The following is a 17,612-nucleotide window of genomic DNA, read 5'->3' as shown; positions in this document are numbered from 1 at the left end:
ATGTAGTCCCGTGGGCCTCGGAGCCCACCTTTCCACCGGTGCAGGTGGCGCTTACTCTCGCGCTCCTCGGCTCCGATTGTTCGCATTCGCCTCCGGACTCGAGACTTTCAAACCCTAAGTAACCAAACGTCGCGTGTCACCGTTTGCTGGGTTCTGGTGTTTCCCACTTTCTACGGGTTCTGCATTTAGTGTGCACTTGTATGTCTGGGTGTACGGCGGGAGGAGGAGAAATCAGGCAGGTTGCAGCCCGACGACCCTAATGACCGCGTTGTAATTATTCTGCCCTGGTCCAAGCCTGATGATCTCTCCCCGACCCCACTCTGGGCACCCCTGGGCTCAGGGAAGTATTGCTTATTAGCGGCAGAGAGCAGGGACCGCTCCAGAGCCAGGCAGGGGATTGTTGGTGGAGGTCTTAGGTTGGGGTGAGACCGAGAGAGTGGAAATGGTGAAGATGGGCCGGGGAGTGGCACGTCCTCTTGCCGGCGCTGCTAAGCTCGCGCGGCCATCCCTTCCTTAGCCCGTCAGTAGAGCCCGGGCCTTGGCACTCCTGCTCAAAATCTTGGGGTGGCCCCTGAGTGCCTTCACAGTCACGCCCTGGCCTAGCATTTAAGGACTCCGCCCCTCCCTCCGCAGGGTCATCAGGCCCACACCCCATCACGCACGCACCCCCTGCCCAGGACCCCTTCTTCTTGGGACCTCAGGGCCGTTTATGTGGCTGTGCTCCTCCGCCCTGAGGAGGTCACGTGTCGTTTGCCTTCCCCTCGAAGTCGCGGAAGCCTGATTAACTCTTGTCTGTATCCGTTCTCTGGGACCCTTTGGCTCTGAGACCTTGCCCTGCCCCTGTGACAAGCATGTCCTTTTTGCTCTGTCCAGCTCCTCTATTCTCTTTTCCTGTTATCATCCCTTCTGGTCTCTCCTGCTGTTTAGAAACTCATTTGCCCTTATTTTCAAAGATACTCCCCACAGCAGCCTTGGAGAGAGTTAACGTTACACGTGAAAAAAATTGAGGCCCATGCAGGTCTTCCCTCTCGTCCATGGGCATGAGGGTGCCGAGTGGTAGGGCTGGAATCAAATCAAAGCCTTTCTTTCTTTCCAGAGTGCCCCCTCCCCCCCCTCCAGCAAACGCACAGAACAACCACACGCGTGTGACCTTGACCTTCATTGAAGATGGCAGTGGTATTCCCAATAAAGGTACTAAAGCATCAGCACCTTGTCTGAGGTCTCACAGATGGGTAGGGCAGTACCAGGCCCAGGGCCCAGCGGTCCCGGCTCCCAGCCGGGGGACCCCCACTCCTGGGCAGGGAAAGAGATTGCCCAGACAGAGCTGGGGATTACACAGCTAATCCCAGCCTCCGCGACCTGAGTCCATGGATCCCTCCCTATGGGGCAGGAGAAGGGGGGCAGGATGGAGCCAGAGGGTGGATTCCTTCCCCATCCCTAACTGGGTCAAGGGAACACAAGGCCACGGGGAGAAGGCCGCCTGGGGATGCCGTGGACGGGAGATGGTGGGGCATGGGATGATGAGAAACTGAGAGTGAGGAGCAGGGTCTCCTGTTCATCCAGCACCAGGCTCTGTGCCAAGCACTTGCCATGTGTTATCTCCTTAATCCTCCCACAACCCAGAGCGTAGGAATGATGAACCCCTGTTTGCAAAAGAGGACACAATGTATTAACAACGCACAGTGGCCTGCCCCGGGCAGCACAGCTGCCAGAACTCAGCCTGAGGGTTCCTGACCTGAGATCCCCCACTCAGTCCCCACCCATCCAGAGCACCTACTTGCCAGGCTCCCGTCAGTGTCACCTCCCAGAGAGCCCTCCTCTGAGGCATCCCAGGCCCCGGCCGTCCCCTCTCCCTCCGCACCTGTCCCGTCCTATGCCACTTTCTCGCATCTGCCTCCCCAACCAGCCTCCAAACCAGAAGCCATTGCTGTGTTGGGCTAACTTTGCCTTCCAAATGCTCCTTGTTCCTGTGCCCTCCTGCCCATCCCATGTCCATGAGCGGGGTTCGCTTTATAGCCGGAATTTTGCAAAGCTTCCTTGAGGTCTCCCAGCCTCCCATCTCGACCCCTCCGATTCCTTCTCTGCACCACGGGGTGAGTGGGATTGAACCTCAGATCCATGTTGCCTCTCCTTTGCCTGAGACCACCGAGGGGTGGTTCCCCGGTGTCCTCAGGACAAAGCCCAAGCCTCCTGGCCTGGCATTCAAGATCAGGTGCTGACTTCTCCGGCTCCAGCCCAGATTCTCCCCACACAGAGGATCTCTCTGATTTCCACCAGAGGATCCGTCTTCCTTGCGTTCTCCTCCTGAGGAGCCCTTTGAATGTCACCTCCCACCATCTCTAGGAACCTTGCCACAGGTCCTTTGTGACAACGGCACGATCAGATCTTCTCTCTTCTCCACCCCACAGCACAGAGCTTCTCAAGGGAGGTGCTTACTCCATATTGTAATCCAGTTTTGTAATTGGAAAATGAAAAAAAAAAAATCAACGTCTTTCCTGTTGGGAATTTAACATGGAAAAGCAAAAAGAAAGGAGTAATATGTTTTCACCACCCTGACTTAAAACCCACTATCGTGTTTCCTTATTTGTTCCCACTCTGTTTTCTAGGTGATTTGAAAACACTTCACAAGCATTTGATCCTTAAAAATGGGGGCGCCTGGGTGGCGCAGTCGGTTAAGCGTCCGACTTCAGCCAGGTCACGATCTCGCGGTCCGTGAGTTCGAGCCCCGCGTCGGGCTCTGGGCTGATGGCTCGGAGCCTGGAGCCTGTTTCCGATTCTGTGTCTCCCTCTCTCTCTGCCCCTCCCCCGTTCATGCTCTGTCTCTCTCTGTCCCAAAAATAAATAAACGTTGAAAAAAAAAATTTTTTTAAATGTAGACCTTAACAGGAAAAAAAAAAACAAACAAACCCACAAAAGTCCTTCCGCCTCAGAGCTAAATGTTTGAGTCCAATAATATCTTCCAATCCTTTAAAGAAAAAAAAATGCCTTGGGGCGCCTGGGTGGCTCAGTCAGTTAAGCAACTGACTTCGGCTCAGGTCATGATCTCACGGTTCATGGGTTCAAGCCCTGCATCAGGCTCTGTGCTGACAGCTCGGAGCCTGGAGCCTGCTTCCGATTCTGTGTCTCCCTCTCTCTCGGCCCCTCCCCCATTTGTGCTCTGTCTCTGTCTCTCTCTCTCTCAAAAATAAATAAAATGTAAAAAAAGAAAAATTAAAAAAAAAAAGAAAAAGAAAAAAATGCCTTTACTTGTATATGCATTTACCTACAGGAACAATACGAGTGTTTCGTGCTTTCGTACATGTAGTCATGAATCTTGCTAGATCACGGTTTTTCACCTTGCTTTTTTGCATTCAAGACGCTATGTTTTTGAGATTAATCCATATGGATACAAATAGGTTTAGAAACATGATTACCTACAGGTAACACCAGAGCTTCAAGGTTAAGGACCTGGATTCAAAATCCTGCTTTCGCCACTTACTACCTGTGTGATTTTATGACCCGTGCCTCAGTTTCCCCTAACGGGAAATTAGGAGAAGCTGTGCCCTCAAGGAGCATCTGTTGGAATGGAGAACAGCAAATGAGCAGCGCCTGACACACAGCAAATGCCCGAAGAACGTTTAACTAAATGCCCTGGATTATAGATTCATTTGGACAAGATCCCCATCCTTACAATACTGGGTCTCCCCACCCAGGAGTGTGAGGTCCCTCCTCATTTTTTCAGATCTTGTAGGTTCCTTGCTAAACGTATGGCACTTTTTCTTTAAAAACGGTGCACATTTTTTAACATAGGAATTCTATGTGATGTCTTGCACTTTTACGTTTTGTGACCTCTGTTTTAATAACATTTTCTCATTGGTGTGAATAGAGCACCATCAATTTGCCTGATTAGTGCTGATCTGGACCCCTTAATGGACTCTCCTGTTATATAAAAGTTTGTCCGGGGGCGCCTGGGTGGCTCAGGCGGTTAAGTGTCCGACTCGATTTCGGCTCAGGTCACGATCTCACGGTCGGTGAGTTCAAGCCCCATATCGGGTTCCGTGCTGACAATGTGGAGCCTGCTTGGGTTTCTCTCTCTCTCCCTCTCTCTGCCCCTCCCTGGCTTGTGCCCTCTCCACCCTCACTCTTGCTCTTAAAATAAATAAATACATAAGCTTAAAAAAAAAAAAAACAGTCTCAGATAAAGCTGGAGGCTCAAAACCTTCACAAGAGTATCTGCCTAGGCTTTTCTCTGATATTTGTATTGCCTTCTACTTACAACGTCTTCTTCTCCAAACAATGGAAGGGGTCTTTCTGCGGCAGGCAGAGGAATGACCTTTAACCTCCAAGTAGCTTGCTAACACACTAAGGGTATGGAATGTCCAGGCAATAAAATTTGAGTTGCCCTCCCAGATCTGGGCGTGGCTTGGTTTGTTGCCCAGGGGCACCTTGGAAATGGGCTGCCCTCCCATCAGGCAGGAAGGGAAAACATCCAGAGGACTCTGGCCTATTTATCTTGAGACAGCGCCTAAGTGTGACGATTGTCATGGCACCCTGTAAGTAGGAGGTTTGCCAAGGCCTTTGGTGGAGTCCTTGAGCATATTAAGAAAACTCCCTTGCAAGGCCCAGTTTTATCATGCATGAATGGGGTGCTCGGTTTCACTGAATACTTCTACATCTCAGATGTTATATTGTTTTTCTTCCTTCTGCATTGCATCAATCCTTTTTCTAATCTGTTAAACTATGTTTGACCTAAAGGTGTGGTGGAGTGAGGCAGCTAGAACAGATTGTAGCCACTTGGGATTAAATCTTGGGCTCTCCTGCCTACCAGCTGTGTGGCCTTGGGCAAGTTCCTTGACATCTCTGTACCTCATAGTATCATTGTAATGGTTACATGTTTTAATCTCCATAAAACCTTACGTGGTGCTGTGTGTCTACTGTTCTCGTGCTTTTATTACTCCAGGGACAAACCTTTTGGTCATGCGTTCTGTTCTTTCACTGTAATGCTGGCTCGGGTTTTACATCAGTGCTCATAAAGGAGGGTGGCCTATAGTTACATTTCCTCCAGGAAATCTTGTCCAGTTCTCTTAAAAGTGGATCGCTTTCGGGGCACCTGGCTGGCTCAGTTAGTTAAGTGTCCGACTTTGGCTCAGGTCATGATCTTGCAGTTCGTGGGTTCAAGTCCCCTGTCAGGCTCTGTGCTGACAGCTCAGAGCCTGGAGCCTGCTTCAGATTCTGTGTCTCCCTCTTTTTCTGCCCCTCCTCTGCTAGCTCTCTCTCTCTCTCTCTCTCTCTCTCTCTCTCTCTCTCAAAAATAAACATTTTTTAAAAACATCTAATTAAATTTCATTTTGTTTTATTTTAACCCAATTAGCCTCTGCCTTTTAAAAAGTTTGACCCATTTACGTTTATTGGTATTACAATATTATATTGTGTTTTCTACTTAGCATTCTTTCTCTTTATTTCTTTTTCACTCTCTTTTTTGGTTTTCTGCTGAATTAACTGTGTTTTCTTTGTGCCATTTCCTTCTCCACTCTTGTTTTGGAAGTTACGCATTTTGTTTCTATTTTTAGCAGTTCCCCTTGCATTTTTAACAGTCATACATAAATTTCTTTTTCAGGAAATGCTAATTAAGAGTCTATCCTGCTGAGTATGAAACTAAAACAAAAACAGAGTATACTGCCTCCCTCTGTGCATGCCTCCCTCCCAAATTCTGTCCTTCTGTTTTCTGGGTTGGCTCCATTTGTGACCTGGCGTTATGGGTCCCCTGCTTTGTGCTGCCAGTGGAGACCTGGCCTCAGTCATGGGGACCTCTAAGCTTTGTTCTCCAGGGCTGAGTACAGACTGAGGACCTGGCCCCAAGCCCTGTGCGTTCAGCCTGCTGTATTCCTGGCTGAGATACAAGCCTTCAGCCCCCCCACCCCCACCCCCCCCGCTAGACTACACGCTTCTTCTTGTTCATTTGTTGTTTTTGTTGCTTTTCCTTCAGAGGTTTACTTCAAGCCTACACAGAATTCCCTTTTTGTATCTGTGTGGCGTTCAACTATTAACATTTTTTTTCTCCTCTGATTTTAATGCGTTTGAGAAGGACACGATGGATTTCTGGTTGTAGTCTGCTACCTTGAACTGGCTACCTTCCTATTTTTTTCCCATTCACTTAAACTTTAGAAAGTAAAGTCGATCGGTCATGGTCAGGGGGGTACACACAGGACCAGGTCAGTGCATTTGAGGCAAGCAGCACAATTGACGACGCGTCTAACGCGGGTCTCTCTCCCTGTGCCCCAGCGTAGGATGCCTCGCATACCCTGTAGACTCTAGTTCTGACGTGAGCGAGAGCCACTCCCTGTCAGCCTGCCAATGTGTCAGGGCCCCTCTTTGGCTTCTGCTGGTTCTGAAGCACTGGACACTGCGGTCTCCCCTGTGGGGGACCCGTCAGCTCTCAGTTGGGCACAGGTCCCAAGCACCAGTACAAGCCCACCCCTCCCGGCCCCCCCCTCACAGCACACCCACGGTCAGATGCCCAGCACATAAGGTCTAGGAGTCTGGAACATCTCCATGTTGGTCGTTTGCCCACTCCACATCATCCCTTGGAGTCCTGCCTACAGCCCCTTTGTCCCCTCGCACAAAAGCTCTTGTCTCTGCTCTGCCCAGTGTAGCCCTTGATGGCTATTTGGGGTGACAGACACCAGGAAGAGTTCACACACCGCTCAAACAATCCCAAGCTTTTAGAAACATGAGACTCGTCTTCCCCATCCCTCAAGGGTTCGGTTTTTAGAAATGCTCTATCTTGTTCATCAGCAAAAAGAGAAAAAAAAAAAAAAAAAACGCCGGACATTTATTATTGGAAACAGGTTGAACCGTTCATCTTCTGTTACATGTTTTTCCTCCCGATACACAAAACTCTCGGCCACAAAGGACCTGTGGCAGGGGAGCCCTGTTGCTGCAACAGGTCGTGACACCATAGCCAGTATTTATGGTTTTTCTTCCTTCTTCGTGAATCCCACACGTTTGCCTCCAGCGAGCACCCCTGCTGCTCAGGGGGCTTTACCAGGTGGGGGGGGGGGGGCCGGACTTGATATCATGAAGATGTCATGTCTCTCCAAATTAATCTATGAAACCATTTGAATTCTAATCAAAATCCCGTCAAAGTTTTTCGTGGAACTGGGAAAACGGATGCTAAAATCTATATAGAAGAACGCAGGGTCGGGAATGGCCAGGCCAGGTTAGGAGAACAAGGCTGGGGGGAAGCTTCCCTACCAGACAGCAAGACTAATTATAAAGCTAGCAGAATCGAGAAGAGCCACCCAGTGTTTCTGAAATATGGTGCTTTATCACAGTTTGCTAGAAATTTTGCAATTTTGGTTTTGATTTCTTCTTTCACATGAGACATCTTAAGAGAGATTTATAAGGGTGCCTGGGTGGCTCGGTCGGTTAAGCGTCCAACTTCGGCTCAGATCATGATCTCACAGTTTGTGAGTTTGAGCCCCGCGTCAGACTCTGTGCTGACAGCTCAGAGCCTGGAGCCTGCTTCAGATTCTTTGTCTCCTCCTGTCTCTGCCCCTCCCATGCTCATGCTCTATCTCCCTCTCTGTCTCTCAATAATAAATAAACATTTAAAAAATTTTTTTAAAAATGTCATCGCAAGCCCGAGGTCATGGAGTCTCTTACTTTTTTTTTTTTTTCTGTTAATATTTTATTTTTCTCATCACATGTAGACAAACCCTACTTCAGGGTTTCTCATTCTTGACATTGAACATTTGGGACTGGATAATTATTTGCTGTGGGCACCTGTCCTGTGTGCATCATAGGACATTTGACAGCATCCCTAAGTGCCAGGAGCACCCCACAAGTTGTGACAACAAAAATGTCTCCAGACATTGTCAAATGTAACCTGGATGCAAAATCACACACACACACACACACACACACACACACATACACACACACATTGAGAACCACTGATCTATTTGGATGTTATTGTATATGGTGTGAGGTAAGGATCCAGTACTTTTCCTCAATACGATGTATTAGTTTTATTAATATTAAATAATTCTTCTTTTCAAACTTGTTTATGATGCCACTGCTACTACATGTCCACATCCTATACGTGCGTGCATCTGTGATTGTATATGGTAGACCCTGACTAGATTATCACAAACTCATTTCCTTTTCCTGGGCACAGAACCCCCTTGCATCTGAATGGGACAGAAGTGAAGAGTGTCACTTCCAGGTCTGGACAGCAGGGAGCAGGTGTGTCTTCATCATGCTCTCTCTCTCTCTCTCTCTCTCTCTCTCTCTCTCTCTCTCATCCCCTTCCAAGGACACCTTGTCAGAGTATGAATCTGGGGGTTGCATGGGCCTACCCAGTTCTCACTCAGGGTCTCGTGACCACAGTCAGATGGCACTTGTTGTTGGGGCCACTCTGAGGGCTTCTTCCCTCACCTAGTGGGGCTGAAGGAGGAGCCGGAGTCTGAAACAGCTGTGGCTCACTGTCTGGCTGGGGTGTCTCTCTCTCCCTCCTTCACTTGCCCCCCTCTACCCTCTCTGGTCTCTCCACGTGGGGTTCTTCCTGTGGCAGCCTCAGGGTAGCTGGATTTTTTACACAACGACTGAAGTCAGTTGTCCCCGAGGGAAACTGCAAAGCTGCATGACCTTTCCCGACTCAACCTAAGAAGCCCCACAATGTCTCTTCCACTGTCTTCATCCAGGCAGCCACAAGGAGGGCATAGAGACGCCAGAGCATAAAGTACTTGTGAACACGTGTCAAAATCACAAGCTATCTGATGCGGTTCCAGATTCCTTATCCCCTGGGTGTGGTGTTTGTTTCTCCCTCTGGAAGGTTGCAGGCAGGGTCTTCATTTCCTTCCCGACGACTCTGGAATTTTATGATCTGCTTTGTGGTTCTTTCGTCAACATGCTCGGCGCTCATTGTGCCTTTCAGCTTGAAAGCCCATCTTTGGGGCGCCTGGGTGGCGCAGTCGGTTAAGCGTCCGACTTCAGCCAGGTCATGATCTCGCGGTCTGTGAGTTCAAGCCCCGCGTCAGGCTCTGGGCTGACGGCTCAGAGCCTGGAGCCTGTTTCCGATTCTGTGTCTCCCTCTCTCTCTGCCCCTCCCCCGTTCATGCTCTGTCTCTCTCTGTCCCAAAAATAAATAAAAAACGTTGAAAAAAAATTAAAAAAAAAAAGAAAGCCCATCTTCCGTCCTGGGAAAACTTACTGCGTTATTTTTATTTTACTATTTTTTTCCTACCCTCTTCTTTCTCCCTCTCTCTGGACCTCCTGGAATAATACTGTTATTCTTATCTTTCCATGCCTTTATCTTTTTTTTTTAATTTATTTTCATGCGTATTTTTCAACTCTATCTTGAGATTTTTCATTTCTGCAATCTCATTTTTAATTTCCAAGAGTTCCTGAGTATTCTTTATAATAGCCTCCCTTTTGGGGTGCCTGGGTGGCTCAGTCGGTTAAGTGTCCGACGTCGGCTCAGGTCATGAGCTCGCGGTCCGTGGGTTCGAGCCCCGCATCGGGCTCTGGGCTGTCAGCTCAAAGCCTGGAGCCTGCTTCGGGTTCTGTGTCTCCCTCTCTCTCTGCCCCTCCCCCGTTCATGCTCTGTCTCTCTCTGTCTCAAAAATAAATAAACATTACAATAGCCTCCCTTTCTTACCTCCTGGATGTAACATCTTTGGTTTTGTCCCTGAAGATAATGATTAAAGCTGATTTGAATTTTTCTGATACCACCTGCACGGCCCCTATCTTTTCTGAGTTCTTTTTCTTTCCCCGTTTATTGCTGTCTCTCTTTTACGTGAGAGAGTTCTCTCAACTGTCTGGCAATTATCTGTTGTCCCTTGATATCTGTCGTGTCAGGGGTGAGCGGGAAAGCTGAGGGTTTATCAAACACAGACCCTGTCACCGGGGCCCCTAAATGTCAGTTTCCGCTTCTCCCAGAGGATTCCTCCAGTCTTCCACTGGGCTGTGGGCCTCTGCCCAGGCTCCAGAAGCTGGGCTGGAGGGCTGTGCAGGGGGTCTTAAGGTTTGAGTATGAGCACCGTCCCCTGGCCCGCAGGCTACGCAGCCCCACCCACTGAATAGGGGCCAAGTGAAGACCTGCTGCTTTTGCTAGTTGCCACAGGTGCCTGAAGACCCACTTAACGGGCACTGGGTCTGCTGGGGAAGGGGGATGCAGCGACAGCCCCTGAGGGAGGTCACCAGCCCCAGCTGTGTGGCTTTTTCTGCAGCCAGATCCTCCGGACAGGCATTCCCACAGACCCACTCTTAAACCTCTTCGCCAACGCCCCCCGTGCCAGGCCCCCAGTCTTGGCCTCTTCCAAATTCCTGGGATCTCCCGGGGCCTCAGGGCCATCTCAGCGGGTCCTGAAGGAACTACGTGCCTGGGGACAGTGCCGTTTGGCACACCACCTCTGTCTTGGTGTTCCGATGGGCGACCCAGACCGGTCCTCGTGGTCAAGTGGCCGGGCTCCCCCAGGGCTCAGAATGGCCAGGAGCGGCTCCTCAAAAGGAGGATGTGTAGGCTCCTGTTTTCTCCCTGCAAGATGCTTCTCTGCTTGGCTTTAAGTGCCTGAGGAAGAGGCTTCCAGCTGGCTGGGGTCCCCCGTCTCCAGAAAGACGAGAGGCTGGGAACGCAACAGAGAGTGGCCAGACCACAGGGGAAAACAGAACTCTGACCCCGCGACCCGCCGCAGCCCGCCCAGAAAACCAACCTCTTGTCTGCAATAACCAGCCAGGAAGCCGGCGGCCGTGGGGCGCACCTGCGGGAAGTCAGACTGCTAGCTCTGGGGGACAACGCAGGAAGCCAGGCAGCGAGCCTGGTGACAATTGCCCGGAATGTCCAGGACTTCATTCACAAGTGATGGCTTCCCCAGTTTTTATTTTTTCCTACTTAAGACCGACCAGAAAAAGCCACCTCTGCTCCCCCCCCCACCCCAGTTCTACCGAGCCCGCTCACTGCTTCCCCAGGCCAGCAGCCTCCATTCAGGGCGCACCCGAAGCCTCCCTTTATCCCCGCACGAAGCCCTCCCTCTCCCCTGCCTGCCGAGTCTCTGCCAAACACAAGTGAGCAGCCAACCCCCTCGCCAGCAAGTCCGAGTGAAGAGCACTGCTCGCTCCCATTTGCTGCTCTAGAAGGCAGCTAGGCCCGTGGCTCCCAGAAGAGGAACGTAAGGTGCTGATGTGGAGGAAAAAGGAGGGGAGACCGGTCTCCGTCGGTCCACGGGGCAGGGCTCCTCGGGATGCAGAGGACAAGATGTGCGAGGGCAATGTGCTGTCCGAGGAAGGGCGGAAGGAGCGGGCCCGGCCTAGCTCTGAAATCCCCCTGGGCTCTCCCCCCACCGGGGCCCAAATCACCCCGCCGGGCCCAGGCGCTGCCCCGCAGGAGCACCATCAGTGTGCCCACGGTCCTCGGACAGGGCCCACCTATCTGTGCCACCTTCTGGCCTGCTGCCGAATGTCCGCGCCAAGGAGAGGGCTGGGCCCTTCAGCTTCCAGAGGCTTCCCTTAGCTCAGGGTCTTCCTCCACCACCAAATGAGGGGATTCTAGCTGACCGTCACTGACCGCTCTCAGGGTCCGGTCTGGGGGAGCCAGAGGGGCCTGGTCTCAGCGTGGGGCGGGCGGGGGGGAGGGGGGTAATCCCACGGCCCTCTCTCTCTGAACCCCTCCCCGATCCCCTGCAGAGGCAGGATGACGCTGGGAGTTGACCAGATTCCCTTAGCCTGAGAACAAAGGAGGGATCAGACGGGATGGGTCAGATTATGCTGTAGTAACAACAGGTCTAAAATGCCAGCAGCGTAAAACCGCAGGGTCATTGCTCAATCACATCACGTGTTCGCCACACTGTAGCGGGGGCTCTGCTCCACGTCGTCCTTACACGGGGCCCAGGCTGCCATCACCTGTCCTGGAGGCTGGGGAGGACAGCGCTGGGATCTCGCAGGGGCAGCGGCCGCCCCGGGACTGATTGGCCCACACTGCGCCCAGCCCACCGCCTACTGGAATGCGTCAGAGGCCCCTCCCCCTGGCAAGGGTCGTTTTCGCATGTCACTCTCTGCCCGGGGAATGTGGATGGTGAGACAAGGCGGTGGGAGAGCCAGCGGATCGCGCAGGGTTGCTCCTGTGTCCGAGACGCAGGGGGGAGCCAGGAGGGCCCCCCCCGGAACAGCAGTGACTGCCCCTCCTCCCACTGACCCAGCCGGGGCCGCACACAGCTACTCAGCTCCTACCCTCAGCCCCCTTCCCCAGGGGCCCCTCGGCTCCTGGGCTCCGCCGCCCCGGGTGGAGGCCCTGTGGCGGGTGGCCCTGCGGAAACCAGAAAGCATTTTATATTAAGTGAGCCTCTTCTCGCTCTCTAGACTGTGGGCATCTCCGGCACAGAAACCGTAGTTCATTTCTCTTACTGCTTTTTTTAATTTTTTCGGTCTCTTTATTCCTGTTCCTGGAGCTCAGCAGACTGGGTTGAAGGCCCCAAGAAGATACATCCATGTGTTTCAGGACTCAAGCGTCCTAGCCGGCTGCCCCATACCTCCCTCAAACCTGACTGTTGAGGATGTGAGAGCCCCTCCCCAGGAAACTGAATGCTCACAGCAATGCTTCTCGCTTGGAAATTTTATTGGTCCCCAGGAAAGGGAGGCAGGCAGCCCCCACCTCCCACCGAGGGTGCTGCAAACTCTCACTGCTTCCCGTTGCCGTTGATGGGACGGTTCACGTGCTCAGGGGAGGCCAGGAAGGCCTTGAGCTTGGGCCGGGCGCTGAGGCGCGCCACATAGGCCGAGAGCAGGGGGAGGGAGTCCAGGCAGCCGGGGGCCAGGACCTGGTGAATCAGCAGCAAGTCCAGCAGGTTGTAGTCCGCGAAGGTGATCTGCAGGGCAGGGGGCAAGGGACTCAGCAGGCGGGAGCGTGGGAGCCAAGGAGTCTGAGCCTTTCCCTAAGTCCGCCCCATTCTGCTGAGCCCCGGGTTCCTGAGTTCCCTCTGCACCTGTTTCCCCTCCACCAGAAGGGGATGGTGCAGAGGGGCAGGGCAGAGCCAGACGCTCACCTGGTCGCCCACGATGAAGGCCTGGCCCCCCTGGTTCTGGGACAGCAGCGTCTCGAAAGGCTTCAGGTGCCCCGGCAGTGCCTTCACATATTCCTTCTTGCCTGCCTCCTGCCAGAAAGATACCACCGCGTGTTACCCTCCTGACCCCCACGCTGCCGCCCACCCCAGCCTCTGCCCCAGCCCTGAGACGCCCCCTTCTTTTTGCCCTATTTCGTGAATCACCACCCGCCCAGGCCGGAGCCCCAGTGCCCCCCTGCTCACTCCCCATGCCCAGGGCCGCACCACATCCTGTCCAGCTCAGCCGTGGTTTCTTCTTTTCCCCCCCCCCCCCCCGCCTCTGCCGTGGTCTCCCACCAATCGACTCCAGAAGTCTTGGAAGATCCTTCTAGATCTCACATCCATACCCGGCCCTGCTTAAGATGCCTCGATGGCTCCCCACTGCCATCAGGGGACTATCCAGCCAGCCAGTTCGAGGCCCCGAGGATCTGGGCCTCTTGCCCCTCCAGTGCCAACTCCTGCCACGCTCCCTCTCCCTCCCCCACGGCCACACACACGCCTTGCGAAATTGGCCCCAGGTCCTCAGATGTGCTCCAAGTCAGGATACTTTCTGCACCTCAAAGGGCCAGTACCTGCTTCCAGAAGCTGGCTACAGATCCTTCCCCTCCCCCGCCACTAAGAAGCCCAGCCCTCCCAGGCCCGAGGGAGGCAAGCCTTTCTTTGTACTCCACTGTGCCCAGCCCTGGCGCCCGGGCTCACATAGTTGGTGTAGATAAGGGTGGCGTATTTGCAGCGAAGGTCCTCCACCCCGTCATTCACCACGTCCACCAGGGCTGCCTCGCGCTGGTCCTTCCCGTATAGCCCTGGGGAGAAAGTCAGCCAAAGCATGACTGGGTGTCTGACATGCCACTGGCAGGCCATGTGGCGGCCTGTGGGCACAGCCGTGGAGAAGGAAGGACGGAAGGCCGGTCCTGACGCACAGTAGGCGCTCAGAGCTCAGCAGGAGGCAGACCCAGGCTTGACTGGGGGCAAGTTAGATAACCTCCTCGTGCCTCTGTTTCCACCATCCCACAGGGCTCACCAGGCAGCTTGATTTAAACGGAGGAGGTTCAGAGGGGAGTAACAAGGAGATGTGTGGGAACACTGGCTGATGCTTGCCCCCCCCCCACCCTGCCACCTGCAGCCTCAAGACTCACCAAGGGTGCGCCCCAGGTGTCGCAGGATGGCATTGGACTGGTACAGAGTGAGGTCTCCGTCCTGGAACTTGGGGAGCTGCCCGTACAGCTGGGGGTGGGGGTGGGGGGCGGCACAGCTCCGTCAGAGATGCGGAGCTTGGCTGCCCCCCCCCCCAGCTGCCCAGCCCCTGGCCCCCCTCTGGGCACAGCAGCCACTCACACAGGAGGCCTTGAGCGGGCCCTGCATCCAGGTCTCCTTGGTCACCACCTCTTCCTTCCAGCTCTGGCCCTGGTCGGCCAGCAGCATGCGCATGGCCTCGCAGCGCCCTGGGGGAGGGGAGGACAGGGTGGGGGGGGATGCGGGGAGACCCCAGCCTCAGAGCACCCTGGGGAGGGGCCGTGGAGGCAGGGACTCCGATGACGACCCCGCTGGACACTAGGGAGGGGACGGGCCAAGGTGGAGAGAGCGGATATTCGGGCCTAGGGAGCGCAGGGGAGCAGGGAAGGAGGCCCCAGCTAGTACCCACATGAAGGAGGGGCGGGGTGGGGGTCTTGGGGTGCTCCCCAGGTGGGCGAGGGGCGTGGGCTGCAGCCCCAACCTCTGCCTCCCCCGGCTGCCAGTCACAGGGCACCTACCTCGGACCGGGAAGTAGACAATGGTGTAGGGCGGCACTGGGGCGGATGGAGAGAAGTCTGTTAGGGTCTGGGAGGAGGCGATTACGGACGGGAGAGAGCGCCAATCCGTCCTCCCTGGGGTCCCCCTGCCGGCTCTGGGCGCTCCCGGGACCGTGGGAGCAGGTCTCTGCGCTGGAGGCGCCGAGCCCCCCGCCCCCGCCCCGGAGAGCCAACCGCGCGCCGCTGGCGTCGTGGGTCCCCTGGATCCCCATCCCGGCGCGGGGGTGGCAAGGGGGGCGGGGGTGCAGGGCCTTCCAGGAACTCTGGTCCGAAGGGGGGGGGGGGGGGTGAGGGTCCGGCCTCCAGCCGGGAGCGCCCCGAGGCCTCTGGAAGCGCCCCCCCCTCCCCCGGAGGCCCAAGCGGGGGGGGGGGGACTCACTGGTTGCAGCGCGGACAGCGGCGGCTCAGGCGGCGGTGGAGCTCAGGCCCGGCCCGGCCTCCAGCCTTATAAGGGTTGTCCCGCCCATCCCCGTCCCGCTCCACCCCGATGCTGACTCACGGCGCCCCGGAAGCCCCGCTCCCGGTCCCGAGCCCCGCGGGTGCCCCCAGCCCACCGTCACACCGGCCGGAGGCCCTGCCAGCCCGCCCGCCGCCCCCTACAGGTGGCCCGAAGTTTGTGCTCAACAGCGGCCCGGGCGCTGATGACTCCCCGGCCAGCGCCAGCTTCTTCCAGAGCCCTTCGCGTTTGCCCACCGCAGCTGCTTTCCCCGCTTGGTTCACAGACCTCAGAGGCACAAAGCCTTTGTCGACCAGAAAAACAAAACAAGCGGTTATTTTACCAGCAAAATGGGTTTATTGGGGAACAGCAGAGAAGTGTTATTCGGGACAAGCAAGCTATGGGAAAACCACGGGCGAGTCCAGGGAACAAAGGACAGGAACTCTACTTTTTAGAGAAACAGGAGGGAGCGGAGAGGGGCTGCTTTCAAAGAAACTCTATTGGAAGAAAAGAGGGGGTGATGGATTTTCATTGGCTGGGCTGTTGGAGGAGGAGAGGAGAAAATGGTTATTTTCCTCCTGCCGGGAGAGTAAAAAAAAAAAAAAAAAGAGTCTTCCTGTGGGGTCTGCAACTGAGGAGGAGTGTTCTGGCAGAGAGGTCCCCCCCTCCCCTATTTTACATGAGGTTTTCTTTATTTAGTCTCACAAAAGGGGGAACCCTTTTGATCAAAATCTCCTTCCTCTCCCCACTCCAAAAGCATCCATGATCAAGAGTCCCATTTTCCAAATTCAGTGGGTTTTTTTGTGCCTTCCTGCCAGGAAGGACCCTTCCCGGGTGGCATGTCCCACATTGGAGGGAAAGTACACAGATGGGAAACCCCTGACGCCACATCTGTAACCAGGAGGGTAGAAGGGAGGACTCTCAGGCATTTCCTCTGTGGAGTCTGTATCTTTTCAAAGTCGTTCAGGTTGGAGATCATCTCAAAGCATTGAATGGCATCACCTTATTGGGTACATCATTTCTACAATGATTTGACATGCAACGGCTACAAAACTTAAAAGTAATGCTATGAAACATAAAACGTAATTAAAGGCAACATGATGATTCTAAACTGTATGATGGTTCTGAGTTGTGCCCCTAGGCCTGAAGGTGATGACGGAGCTTGGGGCAATCTGAGGATTAAACACAGGCTGGCGCACACACACACACACACACACACACACACACAAACCCCGGCAGAATATATGTGATATTCCTCGGACACTCCTGGCTACCCAAGAACAAAGGAGAGGGGTTTAAGTGCTTGCCATGGTAATGTGGGAAACTAAGGCAAATGAAAAATTAAATTCCCTTACTGCCTACAGCCCATTGACAAGTCCTTGAAACCTCCCTCTAGGACCTCAGTGGCCTCAATGATGACACTTTGCTGGGACAAGAGAAAACCCTAGCCTAACACTATCCTAACGTCCAGGATCCTGTCTTTTTTTTAAATCTCAGCTGCCCCAATATATATGCTGACAATCGTACTCCAAGCTTATGCCCCCCCCCCCCCCCCCACATAGCTAAAGGGTCTCATGACTGAGGTCTTATTAAATGGTAAGAAATGGTGTTTCCCTAGCAACAGCTAGCCCCTCAAGGCCCTGGAAACCTTGCTTCCAAAATTCCTTAGAGACTTATTCTATTCCTGACCCCCTCCCAACCTGAGGGGATATAATCAGTTACCCATCAGGACCCCAGCGCAGCTCTTCCTGCCCCTGGGTCCTATCCCCGTGCTTTAATAAAATCACCTTTTTGCACCAAAGACATCTTCAAGGACTCTCTGTTGGCCGTCAACTCTGGACCACCAATAAAGGGGAGATGGGACGGGAGGGCCAAAGGTAGCCAATAAAAAAAAAAAAAGGACCACGGAGAATCAGGTGCAATTTGCTGTAGCCCTAATTTTGTGCAATTGGGTTTCTACGTCCCCTGAGGCATGTATCTACATGCAGCCAGGAGATGGTGTTTGCTATCACACAGCTGCTTCCTTGTTCGGCAAGGAGATAATCAAGGGCTATGCAATCGTCTTAGACAACGAGTTAAGTGCTCGTTAACCGGCTGCTCCTGTATTTGCTGTGGAATTGGCCTGCTCTCTTGACGTTAGGGAGAGATTTCCAATCACGTTCTCATTCGCACTTACTCCAACCCTGGGGAGAAAAGTTGCCTGGGGAGGCAAACTCGGAATCCTGTCCGTCTCCTGGGAGCTCCTGTTCAAGGCAGCCGTGGAGAAGAAATGGCACAGATCAATGAGGGGTTTCTGATTTGTTACGAAAA

At 53.8% G+C, this 17,612-nt stretch overlaps 1 protein-coding gene and 1 long non-coding RNA gene across 4 annotated transcripts; one reads left to right on the top strand and one right to left on the bottom strand.

The window, feature by feature from the left end:
* Positions 1 to 22: 22 nt before the first annotated feature.
* LOC121023819 (uncharacterized) lies at positions 23 to 2,483 on the top strand. The gene is made up of 2 exons (XR_005787507.1): positions 23 to 176; positions 1,097 to 2,483. It is a non-coding gene; the product is annotated as an uncharacterized LOC121023819 (long non-coding RNA).
* Positions 2,484 to 12,257: 9,774 nt separating this feature from the next.
* Positions 12,258 to 15,330, bottom strand: LOC121023699 (glutathione S-transferase P). 3 transcript variants are annotated; one of them, XM_040465739.1, is made up of 8 exons: positions 15,246 to 15,330; positions 14,828 to 14,863; positions 14,412 to 14,518; positions 14,213 to 14,300; positions 13,776 to 13,879; positions 13,020 to 13,127; positions 12,629 to 12,842; positions 12,258 to 12,268 (listed from the first exon to the last, which is right to left on the bottom strand). In XM_040465739.1, coding segments are annotated over exons 1-7 (633 nt in total). In that variant the 5' UTR covers positions 15,247 to 15,330; the 3' UTR covers positions 12,258 to 12,268; positions 12,629 to 12,653. The 3 variants fall into 3 exon arrangements, with proteins under 3 accessions (XP_040321673.1, XP_040321671.1, XP_040321672.1); XM_040465737.1 differs by lacking the exon at positions 12,258 to 12,268 and adding an exon at positions 12,376 to 12,554 and having other exon boundaries at positions 12,609 to 12,842; positions 15,246 to 15,329; XM_040465738.1 differs by lacking the exon at positions 12,258 to 12,268 and adding an exon at positions 12,382 to 12,448.
* Between the last annotated feature and the right edge of the window lie 2,282 nt (positions 15,331 to 17,612).

The sequence above is a fragment of the Herpailurus yagouaroundi genome, unplaced genomic scaffold (genome assembly GCF_014898765.1).
Source record: "Herpailurus yagouaroundi ecotype Mexico unplaced genomic scaffold, PumYag 569, whole genome shotgun sequence".
Classification (NCBI taxonomy): domain Eukaryota; kingdom Metazoa; phylum Chordata; class Mammalia; order Carnivora; family Felidae; genus Herpailurus; species Herpailurus yagouaroundi.
Note: the sequence above shows the minus strand (reverse complement) of the source record. Positions and strands in the feature narration are given on the sequence as shown.